This window comes from Bison bison, unplaced genomic scaffold (assembly GCF_000754665.1).
Source record: "Bison bison bison isolate TAMUID 2011002044 unplaced genomic scaffold, Bison_UMD1.0 scf7180017864285, whole genome shotgun sequence".
NCBI lineage: Eukaryota > Metazoa > Chordata > Mammalia > Artiodactyla > Bovidae > Bison > Bison bison.
The window spans coordinates 1,128,800-1,148,533 of record NW_011494857.1 but is presented as its reverse complement, the minus strand read 5'-3'; the positions used below and the strand labels follow the sequence as shown (position 1 = coordinate 1,148,533).

The following is a 19,734-nucleotide window of genomic DNA, read 5'->3' as shown; positions in this document are numbered from 1 at the left end:
CCGGGCAACTTTCTCCCTCGCAGCCCCGCCCGCCCGCGGCTCCCCAGCCCCAGGCCGGGAGGTAGGTAGGAAGGCGCCGGCGGGAGTCGGGGATCGTGCTTTGGGGTGTGTGAGTTCGAGTGGGAAGTTACACCTTATGAGTTGAGGTGTTCGTGGGATGGTCTTTGAATTGCTTGCCGCCCTCTTTATGCCGGGGGGCCGGAATTTGCGCTCTTGACCGAGTCTAAGTGTGGAGTTGCAACTTTCGCCAGAGTTGGGGTGTCTGTTGATGTGTCTGAGTTTGGGAGTGTGCGCCTGGGAGTAAGGGCTGGGAACGCTGAGGGGTGTGAGTGTCTGTGGAGGTGTCGGTTTCAAGTGAGAAAGGGCCCCATGCTTGTTTCTGACCGAATTGATTTGTGCGTGTCATTTATGGACGCTTGGTCCTCCTCGTGGAGAAAGGAGGCCTCCTGGGTGGCCGAAAGGGGGCTCCGGGACTTTCTGGATCTTCATCTTGTCTCTCTGGAGGTTTGGGACCTGGGGCGGGAAATTAAGGGGAACCTTTCTGACTCGGCTCCTCCGTCCCTTTGTCTGGCCACATGGGGGAGAGCTGGGCTGGGATTTTGGCCTACGGGGGTCCTGAATGCCGCAGCGCCACTGGGCTCGGCCTGGGGTCTTTGTCTGTCTGGACCGGGGCTCCGGGGTCCGAGGGAGGAGGGGGATGGGAGTCCGGACTCTGGGGTCCTGGGAAAGCCGTGGAAGACGTGGAGCCGCCAGGGAGGCGGGATCTGACTGTATTGGAAAAAGTTTCCCCCTGTTCCCGGCCTCCGGAAAGTCACTGGGAACTTGAGTTGGATCAGAGCCCACGGCGCAGGGACGGGGGGGAGGGGAGGGAAGGGGCGGGGCTGGGGGCCAGAGGGGAGGCGCCCTCGCTGGCCAGTCCCTCCCCTGATAGGGGTTGTGGGAAACTGGGGGAGGGGACGCCTGGGCCCTTTGTTCTGGCTCTCCTGATGGCAGGGCGCCCCTGCCCCCCAGTCTGTGGTTCTGTGGGTCTTTCCTGGTCTTGGCTTGAGTTTCTGCCCTGAGTCTCTGTCCTTCTCTCTCTAGGTCTCTGTCCCCCTGTCTCTGGATCTCTGGTCCCCCTCCCTCTGGGTTTCTGTCCCCCGACATTAGGTCTGTGTTTCCTCTCTCTGGATCTCTGTCCTCTCTGAGTCTCTGTGTCTGGATCTGCCCTCAGCCTTCCTGGGGCCTGTGCCCCTCCTTTTCTAGCAGCTGCTGCTCACACCCTGGCACCTGTTCTTGGCATGGGACTGAGAAGATCTCACCCACGTCCCCCTTCCCTGCAGCTAGGCTCTGACGCCTATCTTCTTTAAACCAGTAATCCACAGCCAAAGTTTCAGCCCTCCTGGACCCTAGGCATTGTTCTGGGGTCTTCAAGACTTCATCACAATCTAGGCTCCACTGAGAATACAGAGGAGAACCCTCTCACCCTAAACTTCCCCAGAAATCCAGCCCCTTTTTCTCCAGGACCCAGGAATCCAGGCTCCCAGTCTCCTGCTTCCCTCAGATCCAGGAGTTCAGCCTCCAGCCCCCTCCTCCCTCAGATCCGGGAGTCCAGGTGCCCCCAGCCTCTCCCCTCAGACCCAGTGATCTGGACCTCTGTTCTGAGGTCTCTCTGGGTGGATCCTGGGAACCTTGCTGAACTCTGTGTTCCTCCAGGCCCAGATGGGGGAACCCCGCGCTGGGGCCCCTCTGGACGATGGCAGCGGCTGGACAGGAAGTGAGGAAGGAAGCGAGGAGGGCACCGGCGGCAGTGAGGGGGCGGGGGGCGACGGGGGCCCAGATGCAGAAGGTGTCTGGAGTCCAGACATCGAGCAGAGCTTCCAGGAGGCCCTGGCCATCTACCCGCCCTGTGGCCGGCGGAAAATCATCCTGTCTGATGAAGGCAAGATGTATGGTGAGTCCAGCCCTCGTTTTTGCCTTAGCCCCCACCGGTTAGTAAAAATATTAAGGAACATTGGCGGAAGCTCTAATCACTGTTCACATAAAAGCACATCGTGTGCTCACGATAACTCAGGTAGGAGTTAGCATCACCGTTTGCACAGATGAGGAACCCAAAGCCCAGCAAGGCTAAGTGATTTGCCTGAGGCCACACAGAGCCAGTGTGTGGCAGAACTGGGATCTGAACCCAGGCTGCCTGGCTCCAAAGCCTGCAGTCATAACTCCTCTCCTGTGTAGCCCGCAGCTTGCTGAGGATATGTTGCGTCTCTCTCCTTCCCTGGTGTCTTCTCTGTTGGGAAGTTCTGCTGAAGGTCTAACTCCCTTCCATCTTTGACTTTTCAGGTCGGAATGAACTGATTGCCCGCTACATCAAGCTGAGGACGGGAAAGACCCGAACTCGCAAACAGGTTTCAGGACTGTCTGGTGGGCTTCTGTCTGGGGTGGGCTTGTCTTCTTAGGCTCTCATCCTCCTGGCAGATTCAGGTTAGAGGAGGGGCTTGTTCATGTGCTTTTGTCTCTCCTCTTCGCACCTTGGTTAGTGTGCGCTAACTGCGCCTGTTTTGGTATATAGTTCTCTTGGTGGTTGCATGGGAACCAGAGGGTAAGACTGAACAGAGGGCCAAAGAGAACAAGGTGTGAAAGGGAAATAAGACCTGGATTTACTGGATCTGGGGATGATTAGTAGTGTTCATGAGAAGAGAAAGGTCTTTATGGACACATCTGTTCCGAAGCGCCGAGATGACGGGCCCATTCTGTGTATTTGTCATCTTTCGTGTTCACCAGCTTCATGGGGGCACCTGGATGGGGGGAGGGAGGGAAGGGGTAGGGGATGCAAGGCGTGAGTGGCTGTGGCCTGAATCTGCTTCTTTGTCTCTCCCTTCAGGTCTCTAGTCACATCCAGGTTTTGGCCCGAAGGAAATCGAGGGAAATCCAGTCCAAGCTCAAGGTAGAGGTCAAGGAACTGTGACAGACACCTTGAGAGGGAAGCAGGCACTTTGAGAGAGGAGGACAGGCACCAGAGAGGGGAGACAGAGACCCAGAGAGAGAGAGGGCAGTAGAGATCCAGAGAAAGAGCGGAGACCCAGGGTGTGGGGGCAGAGACCTGGAGAGGGGGACAGAGTCACCCAGAGAGGCATACAGGGCAGGAGAGCAGAGACCCAAGGTGGGGGGTTCGTGGCCCAGCCAGGGGGTGAACAGAGACCCTGGGTAGAAAAATGTCATAGAGAGAGTGGGACTGAGATTTAGCTTAGGACAGGCCAGAAGGATGGGGTGTTGGGCTTCTCCTCTGACTGCTCCTGTCTTCCTTCCCCTCCCCTCCCTCTTCTCTCCCTGGTGTCATTGCTCTTTTCCCTCTTGTGCTGTGAAGATCTCCTCTTCGTCTCCTGGTTCATCTTCCCATGTGGCCTGCCTGCACTTTCTGTGCCCAGAAATCTTCATTTCCTTTTGGAGATGTTCATATCCCTTTACTTTTTTTTTTTTTTTTGCATCCTCTGGATTTCCTGTTCCCTCTTGGCCTGAGATCCTCGTTTTTCTTCTCTTCCGAGTTGAGGTCTTTTCTTGCTCTTCCCTAGGACTTGGGGACCACCGCTTCCTGGTCTTTTTGTATCCAGAAGGTCCCCTTCCCTTTACTAAGTCTGAAAACCTTCACTTCCAGTCTTTGGTCTTTTCTGGGGCTTGCTGTTCCTCCTCTGCCCTGTCTGGGCTGGGAAACCTTCAGCGTCTCTTCCCTCCGGGTCTAATAGTCTCATTTCCTGTGGTCTGCATATTCAGAAGCCTTCACTTCCGGCTATTTCTGAAACCTAGGAACCCTCATTGCTGTCTTATATTCCGGATGGGGGAGCCCCTTTCCCCCTCTAGGTTTGGCCTTCTCTATTTCTTGTTCCATATTCATCCCTTGCTCCCCCTTCCTCCCTTTGCTCAACTCAGGGTGGCTGGGCTGTAGGGGCTGGGAGGGCAGGAAGGTGTGTGTTGAGGGGCTGGATGGGAGGAGTCCGGGCCTCATTTCCTAAGTTATGTTTTCTTTCCTTCTTTGGCACCCTCCCCCCCCCACCATGGGCAGGCCCTGAATGTGGTAAGTCCCCCTGCCCATCCTCCCACTCGCTCCCTTACCCAGACAAACATTCCTGAGGAGGCCAGGAGGGGCAGGGGGCTGTAGTGAGAGGGACCTAAACCCGCCCCAACGCTTTGTCTTGACTCCCCAACTCTGCATCTCCCCAGGTTTGCCCTGCCTTGTCCTTGTCCCACCCTTCCTGTATCCACTGGGACTCCCCATTAACATGGACCTCCAACTTCTCCTCCAGGACCAGGTTTCCAAGGACAAGGCTTTCCAGACAATGGCCACCATGTCCTCTGCCCAGCTCATCTCAGCACCTTCCCTGCAGGCCAAACTGGGTCCCGCCGGTCCTCAGGTGGCCTGGGCGGGAATTGTGGGGTTCAGGGCTGGAGGGAAGGGGTTGCAGTTGCAACAGGAAATTGATTGACGCCACACTTCTTTGTCTCTTTTTCAGACCCCGGAGCTTTTCCAGTTTTGGTCGGGGAGTTCTGGGCCCCCGTGGAATGTTCCTGAGTAAGTTCTTTCTATTCCAGCTCAGCACCTGCTCCCCATCCCCCTACAACCCCCTCCCTCCTCCCTACCCAGACCTTTCTTGCTCCACCTTCCAGCTCCTAACTCCCTTGTGAAGGTAGCCTCTGGAGTCAGGCTGTCTGGATTTGGATCCCAGGGAGGAGGTTGGGGCAGTGGTCTGGAGAAGAGGAGCTGGTCTGAGCGGGGACAGAGAGATAGGAGGAGGAGAAATGAGGCTGGGGTCTGCTGGGGTAAGGAGGGAGGAGGCAAGGGCAGTACTTGGGGTCTGGCTGGTGACTGGGGTAGGTGGGACCATCCAGAGATGTGCAGCCTGGGGGAGGAGTGGGTTTGGGGCGGAAATGAGCTCAGAGTGGGATTTGATGACTGTGAGAGTCCTGTAGGATGTCCATGGGGGTAATGGCCTCCCAGAGAGATTGTCTGAGTCCCAGAGGCTCATGGGAAAGGCAGTTGTAGATCCAAAGTGTTGGGAACCTCTGTAGGTCCAGAGGAATGAGTGGAGCCCCAGAGGCTCATGGGAAGGCTCATTGTCATCCCATAAAGGTGGTTCTTGGGCCTGAGGGTAGAGCAGGGATCCTTATCTTCTCTCAGGGTCAGAAGGAAGGAAATGGGCCCCTTTTCATCTCCGAGAGCCCTGAGGGTGACAGGATATGCTTCTAGTCCTGTTGTTTGTTGTTCAGTTGCTTAGTCGTGTCCAACACTTTGCAACCCTATGGACTGCAGCACACCAGACTTCCCTGTCCTTTGGTCTGGAAGACTAGAAATGGGCCACAGAGGTTCATGGAGTCTTCAGCCCAGAGAGGTGGCAGTGGATCCAGGCTAGGTGGGCATTGGTGGAGCAGTGTAGCCTCAGGATGGTGAGGCAGGAGCATGGCGAGTGTTACCAGAGAAAGACAGGCTGTGGGGTCCAGTCTGGGAGAGAAGAAAGTTCATTAGGAGCTGCTGCTGTATGTGGGCACAGAAAATTGTCTGAACAAGTCTCTGGGGGCCAAAGGAACCACAGGTTTGCAGGGGAGGAGGTTGGGCTGGAAGGAGAGGTGGTTCAGCATGGGTACCGGGATCCCGTCTTTATGGAGTTAGTAGTCAAATGCGGGACAATGAATGTTAATTAAATCATCACCTATGTAAACACAAAATTGAAGTGTGATCCATATGCTAGTTTTCTTCTCTCAGTATTATGTTTTTCAGAATGTCTATTAAAAAAATTTTTTTAATTGAAGTATAGTTGATTTACAATGTTAGTTTTGGGTATATAGCAAAGTTATCAGCTACACATATATATACATTCTTTTGCACATTCTTTGCCATTATGGTCTGTCAGAGGATATTGAAAATAGTTCCCTGTGCTATGTAGTAGGACCTTGTTGTTTATCCATCCTATATATAATAGTTTGTATCTGCTGATCTGTTCCCTGGGTCTGTGACTGCTTCTGTTTTGTAGATAAGTTCCTTTGAGTCATATTTTATATTCCACATGTAAGTGATATAATATAGTATTTGTCTTTCTCTGTCTGACTTACTTCACTTAGTCTGATCATCTCTAGGTCTATCCATGTGGCTGCAAATGGCATTATTTCATTCTTTTTTATGACTGAGTAGTATTCCACTGTATATATGTACCACATTTTCTTTACCTGTTCATCTGTTGATGGACACACAGGTTGCTTCCATGTTTGGCTATTGTGAGATGGACAGCACTGTTTTAGATTCTATTGTACTGCTCCCTTACCCTGAACTTTGGCCTGATGTCCCACTGGTCTTTTTCTCCCTACCTTCCTGAGCCTTCAGCCTCCTCTTTCTCCAAGTTCCCTATGTTTTGGTTTCTTCCCACCTCTTGAGACCCCATTTGTGTTCTCTTTCTGCCATTTTGTGAGAGGTACCAGAATATCCTCGAGACCAGGGGTCCCCAAGTTCCAGGATCTAATGCCTAATGATCTGAGGTGGAGTTGATGTAATAATAATAGAAATAAAGCACACAATAAATGTAATGTACTTGAATCATCCAGAAACTGTTCCCCTCCCTCCCACCTCTGGTCTGGAGAAGAACTGTCTTCCATGAAACCGGCCCCTGGTGCCAGAAAAGTTGGGGGCCCCTTAAGATCACAGGCTTTGTGGTTGGGGCTGATCTGGGTTTGAACCCAGGTTCCGCCATACCAGCTGTGTGACTTTGGGCAGGTCAGTTGACCCCTGTTTGTCTGTTCCCTCCTATACAAAATGAGAAGAGCAATCATCACACCTACCTTGATAGGCTGTGAGTCTTCAAGGAAATGGTGCCCATAATGTGCTTGCACAGGGTCTGGCTTGCCATGGCCCCTCAGTAATTGTTAGCTGGTATGATTAGCATCTTTCCTTCTTGCTGACCCCCAGCTTCCTTTCTCCTTCAGTGTGAAGCCCTTCTCGCAGACACCGTTCTCCTTGTCACTGACTCCTCCATCTACTGACCTCCCAGGTAAGAGCCTTTTCTCTGCCCTGCCTTGTTTTCCCCTCTCTTCTCAGCTCCAGCTGCCTTTCTTTCTACCTTCCATGAGTTAGGGGACACTGTCTTATTGAGATCTAGATCTGAGACAGGGCCTGTGGGAGTGTGGAAAGATGTCCCAGAATTTGTAGTGGTTGAGATCCTTGCTTCTGTAACCAGATCTACTGGGTTTATGTTTGATCACTTGCTAACCTGAAGGATATCAGGGACATTGATATGTTAATCAAGATTCTTTCAGCTGCAAGTGATAAAAATCTAATTCAAGCTAGATGACCCAAAAAAGTAAAAAACAAAATGGAGAGATTCTATTGGTTCAGGTAACTGAAATTTCAGGAGTTAGGGCTTCAGGCATGGCTGGATACAGGAGCTCAAATGGTAGCAACAGGAGTTGCTTGGTGCTGCTTTCCTCTAAGGTGGCTTCATTCTCTGGCAGGCTCTGTCCACCTGGTAGCAAAGATGATTTCCAGAAGTCCATGCTGGGTGGTCCTAAGAACTCACATTGGTGAAAGAACTCTCAGGTTTCACAGATTCATCAAGTGGGAATGCTTTTGGCTCCAAGTTACAGAATATCCAAATTAATAGTGCCTTAAATAGTAAAGGCTTTATGATTCCATGTAACAAAAAGTCTGGAGGTGGACTGCTCCTTTGCTGGTTTAGCAGCTCAGCAATACCAGGACTGGCATCTCTCTAGTGGCCTCTGTCTTATCCCAAGATGGCTGTTGTGACTCCAGGCATCACATCCCAAGCAGGACTTGGCCAGAGCCAAATGCTCTCTCCTCCCAAAGTTCTATCTTTTTCATTCAGGAAGAAACTCCTTCCCAGAAGCCCCCCAGCAGATTTTCCATAACGTCTCATTGGTTAGGACTGTGTCACATGGCCACCTCTAGCTGCAAGGGAGGCTGGGAAAGTGAGTATTTAGCTTTTTCAGCTTCTAAGAGGAGGCAGGCAAGAGAGAACAGTGCTTGACAGAGTCAATCAACATTAGCAATTTTTACTGTTTGTTCTTCTCTCTCTCTAGGGTACGAGCCCCCCCAAGCCCTCTCACCTCCCGCTTTGCCCCCACCTGCCCCATCACCCCCAGCCTGGCAGGCTCGGGCTCTGGGCACTGCTCGGTTGCAGCTGGTGGAGTTCTCGGCCTTTGTGGAACCACCGGATGCAACTGACTCTGTGAGTACAATTTTGGCATAGTCACGGGAGGGTTTTGGAATGAAGACGGTTCTAGCAAGGGCAAGCATAAAGTAGTGGTTCTCCAATTTTACCATGCATCAGAATAACATGGAGAGCTTGTTAAAACATAGTTTGCTAGGTCCACTCCTAAAATTTCTGATTCAGTTGATCTGGTGTAGGATCTGAGAATCTGCATTTCTAACAAGCTACCAGGTGATGTTGGTGCTGCTGGTCCAGGGACCACACTTTGAGAACTACTAGAATAAAGGAACTAGAAGGTCATGGGGTCATGGGTTGGGAAAAACAGAGAAATCCCTCAGGACATCGCTCATTCATTAAGTAAACATTTTTGAATGCCAACTGTGCACTAGGCTTTGTGGTGGATACTGGGAACCTGGGGAAGAAAATCTTTCTAGGTGTGAGCTTTCCTGGCTTAGGATGAAGACAGGTGCCAATAACAGCCCAAGTGGACTGACTGTTAGAAGTAATAACTCCCAACCTGCAGGGGTTGACCATCATAGAAGTTTCTCACTCATTAACATTTCAATATGGCTGGTCGTTAAGGAGCCTTCCACAGAATGATTTGGGAAATCCAGGCTTCTTCCATTTTGTGGCTCTGCCATTTTCTAGCACTCTAGAAGATGCTGCTGGATGCTCTGCATCTGGCTGGCAGATGGTGGAAGGCAGAGAGTCAAGAACTATGCAAGTTTTATGAGTCTGGGTTGGATGTAGCGACTATCAGGTCTGCTCACATCCCATTGGCCAGAACTTAGTCACATGGTCACATCTAACTGCAAAGGACCCTGGGAAGTGTAGTTTAGTGGTGGGAAAAGGAAATGGGGTTTGTGAACACAGCAGTATCTGCCACAGAGATCTAAACACCAGTTTCTGTATATCGTGGTCCTGGTAAAACCCGTCAAATCAGGTTAAAACCCTCCCATCTCACTTTGAGCAAAAGCTAGCATCATTCAGTTGCCGACAAGGCTCTGGGTGGTCTGGCCCTTATTCCTGTTCTGACCTTACTTCCTGTCCTCTCAACTTTGTTTACTCTGGTCTGGCCATACTGACCTCCACGCCCGTTTGGAAACATGCCAGACCCGCTCCTGGTTCAGAGCCTTTGCACCTGGATGTGCAAGATATCCCAGATATCCCCATTCTCTCTTTCCACCCATTCATTGCTTTGCTTGATTATCTTCTCAGATGGGCTTTCCCATGCCACTTTATGGAAATGCCAACTACCATCACTCTTCCCCTCATCCCTGTGCTTTAGTGTTTCATAGCATACATCACTCTCTGAAGGTTCTATCATCTATGGAAAGATTTAAAAATTTTCCTGTTTCTGCCAGTAGCTCCCTGAGGTCAGAGACTTTGCCTTGTAGCCCTGGGACCCAGAATAGTCCCTGCAGTTTTGATAGATGTCATGTATGTACTGGGATAAGGGAAGCTCATGTGTTTCTGAGTGTACAGAAGAATCATATCTGGGGAGTGAGTGAAGACATCCCTGAGATGACAACATTTGAGTTGAGTTTTGAGGGTTACATAGGATTTTGCCATGTGCAGAACTGGATGCTTCAGACACAGAGATAGAAACAGCATGAAGTTTTCAGGAAAACAAATAATCGAATATGGTGGGAGCTGATTCTGGAGAAGCTGGCATTGCCAAGCTGAGTGAGGGACCCAGGCTTTGTCTAGAGGGTTATGGGGAACCATGGGAAAGGGAGGGTAGAGAGATGCCATCTGATTGCGATCCAGGGAGGCTTCCAGGAAAAGGCAGATTTGGATGGACTTGAGCCTGGGAAGATCAGAGAGGGGATTAGTTCTGGAAAAGAAGAAGGGGAATATTTTCAGGGTATGAACAGAAGTGATAAGAATAGAAGCAGAGGGACTTCTCTGGTGGTCCACTAGTTGAGAGTCCACGCTCCCAAAGCAGGGGGCCGGAGTTTGATCCCTGGTCAGGGAACTAGACCGACATGCCACAGCAAAGATTGAGGATCCCACATATGGCAACTAAGACCTGGTGCAGCCCAAAAAAAAAAAAAAAGGAACAGATAGGAAGTCCTGATGTGGGCTGTGTGGATTCCCATCCATCCATCCATGAAAACTTTTTTAATATAGGGTCAGGTTGAGGGGCTGTGGGCTTTGTCCTGGGAGGCACTGGGGAGCCATGGGAGGATTATGAGCAGGGTTGGTCAGCTCTGGAGCCATGTGAGTGATGAACTGGAGAGGAGAGACTGGAGGCTGGGAGGCCAAGGAGAAGGCTGGGGTGAGGGTGGGAGAGGAAAGGGCTGTGGGGATGGAGATCAGGCGACAGGGCAGAGAACTGGGCACTAAGGACAGGGCTTGGGGCCTGAGGGACTGTGGGAGTGAAAGGGCAGCAGGGAGTGGGGACAGTGCCTGAGAGCTGGGCCCAGTGGAACAGTTTGCAGGAGCTGTAGAAGATGGTGATGGAGTGAGGGATGGGCTTGGGCAGTGAGGACTGGGGGTCCAGCCCATCTCCCACTCCTTACCCCTGGCCGTCCCTCCTTAGTACCAGAGGCACCTGTTTGTACACATCAGCCAGCACTGCCCCAGCCCTGGAGCGCCCCCCCTCGAGAGTGTGGATGTCCGGCAGATCTACGACAAATTCCCTGAGAAAAAGGGCGGTCTGCGGGAGCTGTATGATCGTGGGCCCCCCCATGCCTTCTTCCTGGTCAAATTCTGGGTGAGTTCCACCACTAAAAACAAAAGGGCTCATAAGTCACGTGGCCTCCCAGCTCGGGCCACTGGCTCTAAGGGAGACAGTCTCAGGACCTGCCCAGGTCAGCCTGAGCTTTACCAGTTCTCATGGCTCCCAGTGTCAGCTCCCTTAGCAGCAAGGAACAGGAAGGAGTTTTGCCCACAGGGTGGGATGGATGGGACCAGTGCAGGTGTGGGGACCTCCATCCTCCGCAGACTCCACTAGACTTTGCTACACCCAGTCGTGCGACTGATACGGCCCTGGAGATTGGCTTGTGGCATTTCAGATTTCCCTATGTCCCATCTGACCACACCAAGCCTCGTTGCTGATGAATGGCCCCATCCCCTTAGCAAATGAATCCTGGAGTGTTTGGTTTCTAAAGAGAGGATGAGGCTTTGCTGGGTTCCACCAGGCCCTGTTCCTAAGACTGTCTGGCCTTGGGACTTCCCTGGCGGTCTGGTGGTTGAGACACTGCGCTTCCACTGCAGGGGGTGAGGGTTCGATCCCTGGGCTGTTTGTCCACTTGGCCACTGGGATTATGACGGGATGTGACCTCTGAGAATTGGACAAAAGGGCCTGGGAGAGTTTTCCAGAGGCGTCGGGCTTCCCCAGACCTCACCAGGCCCTGCTGCTAGGGAGTAGGCGCTTGTCTTAGCAACCAGGGTCATGAAGGGCCTTGAGGGAGAGCCTCTGGTTGCTAGGGAATAGCTACCTCCTTAGTAACTAGGCTCTTGGCAGGGGCTGACCTCCTGAGCTGGAGGTTTCAGGAGAAAAACTTGAATTCCGGGGCCTCTTTGATGGGGAAGTTACCGGGGAGAGAGGGTCAGGGACATTGGGGGACCCAACTGCTGGAAGGAAGGGTGGGTTTTTTTTTCCAGAAACTGGAGAGGTGGGGACTTTGTTAAGGAAGACAGATGGTTGATTGCAAAGCAATAGGCGCCACCAGCCTGTGGGGCAGAGTTCCCACTTGAGAAGAGTTCCCACTGTTTATAAGGGCCATCCCTTCCAACTTACCTGTACCTCCCCATCCCCCAGGCGGACTTGAACTGGGGCCCAAGTGGTGAGGAGGTGGGGGCAGGCGGCAGCAGCGGTGGCTTCTATGGAGTGAGCAGCCAGTATGAGAGCCTGGAACACATGACCCTCACCTGTTCCTCCAAGGTCTGCTCCTTCGGCAAGCAGGTGGTGGAGAAGGTGGAGGTGAGGCTGGAGGGGTGGCACTCTGGGTGGGTAAGCACCCAGCCACCTGCTACTCGGGAGGGCACAGACTAAACGGACCAGGAGTTACAACAGCTCCGGGCCTTTGAGGGTCTGCGTGGTGGGGCGGGGGTGCCCTAGCCTCTTTCACACATGGACTTAGAGCTAATCTGGAGTTCCAAAGTTATCTATAGGGGTCACTTTGAGGGTTTAAGGTTACTGTGTGGTACAGAGATTTACTGTCACTAAGATTCAAAAGGTTCTTGTGGATATGAAAGAATCCTCAGGGCAAGGTGGTTAGGGGTCACACTTAGAGGTTGCTGAGGTCTTGAGGGGTCTCAAGTACAGAGGTCATACAGGCTTTGGGGAGCTCATGGAGGGATCTCTGGAGGGTTTGAGGGTATCTGAGGACCTGGAGATCACATGAGTTCAGAGGTCTTTGAGGGTTCAGAGGACAGCTCTGAGAGGCTAGAGGGGTCCTTCATTGCAGGCTCAGTAATCCTGAACTGGGTACCTGAGGGTTCAGGCTTTCATCTCTGGTCACTGCAGATGGAGCAATGGAGAGCAGACGGCAATGGGGAGTGGGTGTGGCATCTGAGAAGTCGCACAGAGTGGGTTCGGACTCTGGGGGTGAACCCCTGTGTCTCTGAGTCACTGTCCTCCCTACTTTCCCAACCCCTGGTTCAGACGGAGCGTGCCCAGCTGGAGGATGGAAGGTTCGTGTACCGCCTGCTGCGCTCACCCATGTGCGAGTACCTGGTGAATTTTCTGCACAAATTGCGGCAGCTGCCCGAGCGTTATATGATGAACAGCGTCCTGGAGAACTTCACCATCCTGCAGGTGATGCGCTGGTTCCTTGCCTGAGCAGGGCCCCTGATGTGGAGGGGAATGCCCACGACTGACCCTCAGCCTGTGAAACTGACACGGGGGCACCTCACGCTTGACCTGTCACTTAGGGGACCCCTTTACCCAGGAAACTGATATCGTGGGGGTTCCACAGCATTCTCATAAGAGGAAAACTGACCTGAAGGACGCCCCACAGTGGATCTTCAGCTTAGGGGACCCCCCTTCACAGGGAACCTAACCTGAGCCCATGGAACATGTTATGTATGGTAGGATATCCTTTAAGTCTGGGGAGTGTGATGACCCTGTAACATGATACACCATGTGATGTGAGGCCCTTCCCTGCAGACCCTCAGACCTAGAGCCTGGCATGTGGGGCATCCCGTCGACCTGGGGGAACATGACATGGTGGGGACCCCTTATCCCATGACATCTTGGTTGGGGGGTCCACAGTGTTCCCTGCTCTCTGTTCCGAGCATAAACCCCTTTCTCCTGGCCTCCTTGACAGGTGGTGACAAACAGAGACACCCAGGAACTGTTGCTCTGCACCGCCTACGTCTTTGAAGTCTCCACCAGTGAGCGGGGGGCCCAGCACCACATTTATCGCCTGGTCAGGGACTGAAGGGGGACCCCAAAAGTGGCTCACCCTCCAGAATACCCTCTCCTCCCAGGCAGGACCTCCAGCTTTCCCCATGCTTCTTACGTGGGGAGGGGACTGCTCCCTGTTAGGACTGTAAAAGCTGGGTGGTGAGTGGAATGGGCTAGGACTGAGAGGGGAAGACGGATCCTGATCTTGGAACCTCACAGGGGTGTCTGAAAGGACAGATCACCCCAGAGCATTAGGCACTGAGGACAGGAGTGAGACAACCCCTGGGATAGCACTGGTTTCTGTCTCAGACAGGTGCCCTCCCTTTTCTTTGTTCTGGATGTCTTGGAGGGCCCCAGTGACACATGAGCTCGTCCCTCCCTGTTTTTCCACATCTCCCTCTTCTCAATCTCCCTCTTCTTACCACCTCCATCCCGGGAACCCTGACATCAAATATTGAAGGTTAACCCTTTCTGTGCAGGGGCAGAGTCAGGTGGGCCCTGGAAATATATTATTATTTTTTTTTAATATAACGAGATATTTATAAGTGGGTGTTAGGGTTGTGACTTTTCTCAGCTGGGCAAGCAGTGGGGTGAGGCTTTTTAATCTCATGCCCTCTTCTAAATGTGCCGTGGGGCTAGACTGTGTTGCCTCCCTCTCCTCTCCCCACCCCCGCTCAAATGTGTTGGTTTGTGTTTTGACAGAGGATAAAGCTATTTTACCAAAACGCAGGGGATTTATTTGGGGCTTGGGCTAAAAATAAATCTAGTGGGAGGTGGTAGGCTGACAGCTGAGGCAAGGAAATGAGGTGTCTTTCAGGGCAGGAAGCTGGTGGCCGGAAACCCCAGGTCCCACGGGGGGCAAGGTGACAGCAGCGGGAAAGGCAGACACCTGGGTCCCCGAGGGGAATGAGGGCTCAGTGGCTGGGGCCAACTGGGGATTAAACAAATATTTACAGGCGACAGGGAACTCAAATGCCCTGGACACTTGAGGGGGTCGGGATGGGGCTTCGGGAAGGGCGGGGCCTAGCGGTACCGAGCGAGCCGATCGTAGACGTGGTCCAGGTTTCTGCACAGGAATATGGAGAGCGTCATGAAGCTGAGCTACAGAGAAAGGAGACGAGGTCAGAGAGGTCGAGAGAGTGCCAGGAGAATCGGGGGGTCCCTAGGGAAAAAAATCTAGGGGGTCGGGCCAGGGGCAGAAAACGAGGACCCGCGAGTTGGGCGGGGCTTCGCCTTGGGAGGTGTGGAGAAGGGAGTAGGTAGGAGGTGGGCCTGGTGGTGAAAGACTCAGGGACGGCAGTTTGGAGAATGTGGCGGCATTAGTGTAAAAGGGCTAGGGGTAATTGGGTGGGACACCAAAGATATGGGCAGGCCGGGGAGGGGTGGGAACAGAGTTTGAAGCAGGAAGGGCGAATAGGGCGGGGTGGGGGGAGCTCAGCTCCGTCTAGCATAGGGTCTAGAGTCTGAGAAGGAGTGTGATCCAGAGAAAGCCCAGGGTCCTTTATTCTGGAGACTCCTCTATCTCCTCCTCCGTCTCTGCCTCTAATTCCATCTCGGCCTCCATCTCTGCGCCTGCACTCCTGGTCTCAAGTTGTTCCTCGTCTTGATCCCAAAGCAACCAGAGCCCCAGCACCTTAGGCAGCTTGCCCAGCGGGGCCTTGTCCCCCCAGTTGGGGCAGGCGTCAGCCATGCCCCAGCCACCCCACAGACTGCCGCTACGCCCACTGCTGCTCAGCACGCCGCTGCGCCCGGAGCTCGAACTGTAGGCACCCGGCACCTGCGGCTGGGGTTCGCGGTGCAACAGGCTGCGCGGTAATAGCAGGCTCAACCCCGCTACACTCACCTGCGGGGAAAGGGAGATATTGCGGCCAATAGCAAGGTATATCCCCAGATATCAAGGAGGACCAATGGGAGCCTCGTGAGGAAGGGCGGGAACGCCTGCTCCCGTGCAACCAATCAGGGCTCACAGAGGCTAGGCCAGGTGGAGTCCCAGGAAGGCCTGGATTGGCTGTACTTCTATCAATGCATGCGCCTTTCCCAGAGACTGGTTGGACGCGCAATTTGGGGCAGGGCCATCTAGGCCAATCGCGAGTGGGGGCGGGACCAGATCACCTCGAGTAGACCCACGCCGAGACAAATGCCCACTATGGAGATGAGGTTGTTGGTCAACCAGTTGGAGAGATTCCGTTCGCAGCCCTGAGGATACAGGGACAGGTTATAGGTAGGTTACTTTTGGGATTTGCCCTCAAGCCCAGAGCCCACTGTCCTCAGTCCAGCCTTAACCCCTCTTTCAGGTACCACCCCATTCCCTAGTTATCAGGGGTCTCTAGTCTCTGGGCTTCAGTCCATCCAAGCTGAAGACCTCATCCCCAGGTATCAGCGTTCCAGATTCTGCCCTTTCGCCTGGGCCTTTTCTTTAGGCCCCCGCCCTTCCAAAAGATCTCGCCCCTTGTAGGGGTTCTGCCCCTGTTGTAAAACAGCCCTTTCCCGTAGGCCCACCCTGTCAGACCCCTCTGGTCCTGCGCTCCACATCTTCCCCACCTGTTGGTAGATGTAGCTGTTCGCGGGGACCGAGCAAACTTCTACATTGTGTCGGGGCCGCGCCAGTGATCCGAGCCGGCTAAACTGGGGGGAGATCTTATCGAAGACTGTGGAGTCGTTGGTCGCCGATGAGTTATAGCAGGAGCAGGGCACGCGGTCCCCTTCAGACTCGTTGCGTCTCATGCTGGGGATATGGAACCAGTCCTGAGGAGACTCCCAGCCACAGCAGCGCAGCTGAGAAGAACAAAAGTCAGAGGAACAGGGTACAGCAGAAGTTAACACAACATTGTAAAGCAACTACCAAAAAAAAAAAAAAAAAAGTCAGGAACAAGGACTAGAGAGATGCAAGATGCTTTGGGGGATCAGAGGACTAGGTGATGGGTGTGACTGGGTACTGGGTCATATTGAGGAGTAGAGGGCTAACAAAACTGGGCTGGGGTGGGATCACAGCAGGGCCAAGGGACAGTAGGGGTACATGAGGTTGGGAGAGAGGAGTCATGGGGGCGGGGGTCTTGAGGCTGGGGAAAGAGCTGCAGAATCGTGCTTTGGAGGATTGGGTAGGCAGTACAAACCAGCTGTAAGTAGGGGGATAATGGATGGGAGGGCGGGGCCATGTGAGTGACCAGGGAAAGGAATCTCGCTTGGGCCTGGTCCCTTGGGAACCAGAGTCGCTACTGGGCAGAGAGTGGGGTCAGGCTAGGGCCTTGGGACTGAGGGCGGAGTCTGTCGAGCCAGGGGGAGGAGTCACTGCAGGGGTTGAGAGCTGGGGGACTGGGCCAAGTCGCCACGGGCTGGAGGTGGCTTAGGTGGGTAGGGTTACGTTAGGGTCCTAGAGCTGGGAGCTTGGATCCCGTCGGGGCCAAGTCTCCTCCAGGCAGAGGGCGGAGCCAAGTCAGAATCCCAGAGCTAGAGGGAAGGATCCTGGTGGGCGAGGCCTCATGCACCTGAAACTGCACGTAGTCCCAGCTCTCCTCCGCCGCCGTCTCCTCCGGATGAGTGCGGTAGTTTTGGATGGTCTTCTGCACGACGTCCTTCACTTTCTTCTTCAGCTGATAGGCCGAGAGTGAGGCTGAATCCCCCACCTGCTTCCCCACTGCCCTCTGCTCCACCCCCCCCCAGCCACTCCGTAGCCGTCCCAGCCTCTGGTGGTCTCTGAGCATCTTCGTGGCAGCCTCGGTGTTTCACTGAATGGCTAGCTATGTCTCTGTCCCTCCAAACCGCCCTCTGCCTGTTTCCCCCGTTTGTCTTTCCGGGTCTCCACTGTCTCCCACGATCTCATTAAGTTTCTCTTTCTTGGAGCTGTTTCTCCAAGGGTTTTCTTTCCTCGCTTCTGTTTCCCTTTGGATCTCTGTCTTCCTTTGTGTTGGTGAGTCTTTCTCTGACCCTGTCTGTCTCTAGATCCTTCTCTGTGTCTCTCTACCAGTCTCTGTCTTTCTGTCTTCTCTATCTCTCTCTGTTATTTATCTTTGTCTGTCTTAGCCCCTGTCTGCCTTTGCTTCTGTCTGTTTCCACTCTCTCCCTCCCCACCCACTAGCTCGGGTGAGGAGAGGAGAAGGTGAGCTCACCTGGACTCTCTGAGTGGAGATGAGGATTCCTAGGGTGATCTGTGTGGCAAACAGGAGCAGCAGTGTCCCAAAATACTGGAGCAGGGAGGAAGACAGAGTGGGCAGGTCAGGCTGAACTCCCCAAGATGAAGGGGCTGCCAGGGCTCTATTTAAGGACAAGATGTGAACGACCCTAGAGGTGGAAGGGTGGAGGGGAACTCACCAGGCCCAGGAGGCAGCGGAACTCCTTCAGGGCCCCCACACAGCCCAGGAGGGCAAGACCCATGGTGAGGATTCCTGAGACGGCCAGGACCTTGGACCAGATCTGCAAGGGCATGAAGGACAAGCCTGGGAGAAATGGGAGGCAGTGACATTGGGCTCCATGTGCACAGCTCCAGACAGCCCCATTCCCCACCCACACACCTCCCAAGAGGGGAACAGTAAACTTGGGGTGGGGGGGCCTCTTCCTGGTCTCCTGGTATCCTTTTCTCTGAGTCTCTGTCCCTGTCCTACACTGAATCTCTGTCTCCTTGAATTCTTCCCACCTCTCGCTGGTCTCTGGGCCTCTCTGTCTTTAGGTCTATGTTCCCTTCTTTCTGGATCTCTGTCCCTCTTTCTTCCTGGTCTCTGTCTTTCCCTCTGGTTCTCAGTCCCGCTTTCCTCCTTCAGCCCCTCCTCACCCTCGGTAGTTTCAGCCTCATCACTAGTTCTGCAACATTGGATCAGCCACCTAAACCTCCCTGAGACCTAGGGAATAATGATATCTATTTCCTAAAGTTGTTTTGAGGAACACATGGGAGACATGTGTTCAGTCTGCTCCTCTACACCAGTCCTCTAGTCCTCCTCATATTTAATAAATCTTGTAAACATTTATTAAATATGAGTTATTGGGATTTTGACTACTACCCAGTATTATTTTCCTACAATGATTATTAGTGTTAATCTGCTTTTCTACTTCCTTGCTGTGTGACATCCAGTGACTTCCCCTCTCTGAACCTCAAGAGAGGGAAGACTTATGGGAGAATCTGGTGAGCATCTCTGCCCAAGATCTGACACCTACATGTCACCTAAAGTGTGACACTGAGCTGTCTGGTACCTAAGTCCCTGAGAAATGGCCACTATTATTGTTATTGGTACGCACAACTCATTTGCCAGAGGAAGAATCTGAGGCTCAGAAGTTGTGGCCGTAGCAAGGAGTGGAGCAGAGCCTAAGATCAAACAAGAAAGCTGGGCACTGCGGGCCTCCCTGGGATGAGGGAGACCCCAGGAGTCCCCTAGGAGGAGAGCCCTGTTCATATCTGCTCCAGGAAGACCGCTCCACCCCCCCACCCCGACCCACAACGTCCCCACCCAGCCCCGGACTGCCTCAGCCCCCTTACCCACGAAGGACACGAAGCTGGTTTTGTCGATGAGTATCCAGATGCCGAAGCAGAAGATAAGACTGCCTAGGACCTGGGGAGAGGAGAGTATGGCTGGGGGGTGACACAGGAAAATGAAATGGGGTGGCTACGGCAGGGGCTGGGGCCTGGGCTCCGGAGCCAAGAGGCAACTTACGAAGAAGAAGAGGTTGAAGACGAAGAGGAGGTACTTGACGAGGCTGAGGCAGCCATCGTGGGCTGACATCTTCTCCTAGAGGGGTGAGACACCGGTGGGAGGGACAGGACAGAAGGGGTGGTGGCAGTAGGGAGAACAGGCAGAGAAACCTTGAGAGAGAGAGAGGGGGAGAGACTGAGACAGAAGAGAAAGGAAGAACTCAGAGAAAGAGGAAGTGCTGGGGCTGGAGCCCCACCCCCTGCCTCTCTACATGCAGGGTGACTTTCTTCTGGGTCTTCATCCCCATCTCCCCTTGCCTGACCCACTGGGATGCACACCCCAGTACCTGAGGGGTCTTGGAATTGATGGGCACCAAGGACATGCCAGGCAGTTCCTCCCAGATCTCCATGGCTCAGGTTGGGTGACCCATAGGGCATCCTGATGTACTTGCAGCCCACCTACTCTGGGCACCAGGACCCCAGGCTGACCCTGGGCAGCAGCCGACCTCACAGACACTCTGACCTCACTGCCTGCAAAGATCTGCCATCTCTGCATTCATCTCTGCCCCCCGCCC

At 53.5% G+C, this 19,734-nt stretch overlaps 2 protein-coding genes across 6 annotated transcripts in view; one reads left to right on the top strand and one right to left on the bottom strand.

Moving 5' to 3' along the window:
- The first annotated feature begins 10 nt into the window (after positions 1–10).
- TEAD2 (TEA domain family member 2) lies at positions 11–14,267 on the top strand. 3 transcript variants are annotated; one of them, XM_010849597.1, is made up of 13 exons: positions 11–61; positions 1,696–1,933; positions 2,320–2,384; positions 2,861–2,923; positions 4,037–4,048; positions 4,278–4,385; positions 4,485–4,543; positions 6,943–7,007; positions 8,053–8,201; positions 10,729–10,902; positions 11,953–12,114; positions 12,799–12,951; positions 13,463–14,261. In XM_010849597.1, the coding sequence occupies exons 2-13, from the start codon at positions 1,702–1,704 to the stop codon at positions 13,574–13,576; spliced, it is 1,356 nt and encodes a 451-aa protein (XP_010847899.1). In that variant the 5' UTR covers positions 11–61; positions 1,696–1,701; the 3' UTR covers positions 13,577–14,261. The 3 variants fall into 3 exon arrangements, with proteins under 3 accessions (XP_010847899.1, XP_010847900.1, XP_010847901.1); XM_010849598.1 differs by lacking the exon at positions 11–61 and adding an exon at positions 86–105 and having other exon boundaries at positions 13,463–14,267; XM_010849599.1 differs by lacking the exon at positions 11–61 and adding an exon at positions 929–1,594.
- Positions 14,257–19,734, bottom strand: part of CD37 (CD37 molecule) — a 5,893-nt gene continuing 415 nt past the window's right edge. The window contains exons 1-9 of one of the 3 annotated variants that reach the window (XM_010849603.1): positions 19,507–19,721; positions 19,182–19,330; positions 19,007–19,079; positions 17,851–17,975; positions 17,649–17,723; positions 17,028–17,132; positions 16,084–16,317; positions 15,655–15,738; positions 14,257–14,643 (exon numbers count right to left, since the gene is read on the bottom strand). In XM_010849603.1, coding sequence (XP_010847905.1) covers positions 14,566–14,643; positions 15,655–15,738; positions 16,084–16,317; positions 17,028–17,132; positions 17,649–17,723; positions 17,851–17,975; positions 19,007–19,079; positions 19,182–19,250 — 843 coding nt within the window. In that variant the 5' untranslated portion in view covers positions 19,251–19,330; positions 19,507–19,721 and the 3' untranslated portion in view covers positions 14,257–14,565. Of the gene's footprint in view, positions 14,644–15,654; positions 15,739–16,083; positions 16,318–17,027; positions 17,133–17,648; positions 17,724–17,850; positions 17,976–19,006; positions 19,080–19,181; positions 19,356–19,506; positions 19,722–19,734 lie in introns of those variants that run through there. The other 2 variants (XM_010849601.1, XM_010849602.1) reach the window with 2 other exon arrangements.

What these genes read in the sequence shown, in the direction of transcription:
- TEAD2 (XM_010849598.1), top strand. Translation starts at nt 1,702, where the DNA reads ATGGGGGAACCCCGCGCTGGGGCCCCTCTGGACGATGGCAGCGGCTGG. An exon ending in TGGGTCCCGCCGGTCCTCAG is followed by an intron (nt 4,386 to 4,484) that starts GTGGCCTGGGCG and finishes TCTCTTTTTCAG; the next exon opens with ACCCCGGAGCTTTTCCAGTT. An exon ending in CCCCCGTGGAATGTTCCTGA is followed by an intron (nt 4,544 to 6,942) that starts GTAAGTTCTTTC and finishes TTTCTCCTTCAG; the next exon opens with TGTGAAGCCCTTCTCGCAGA.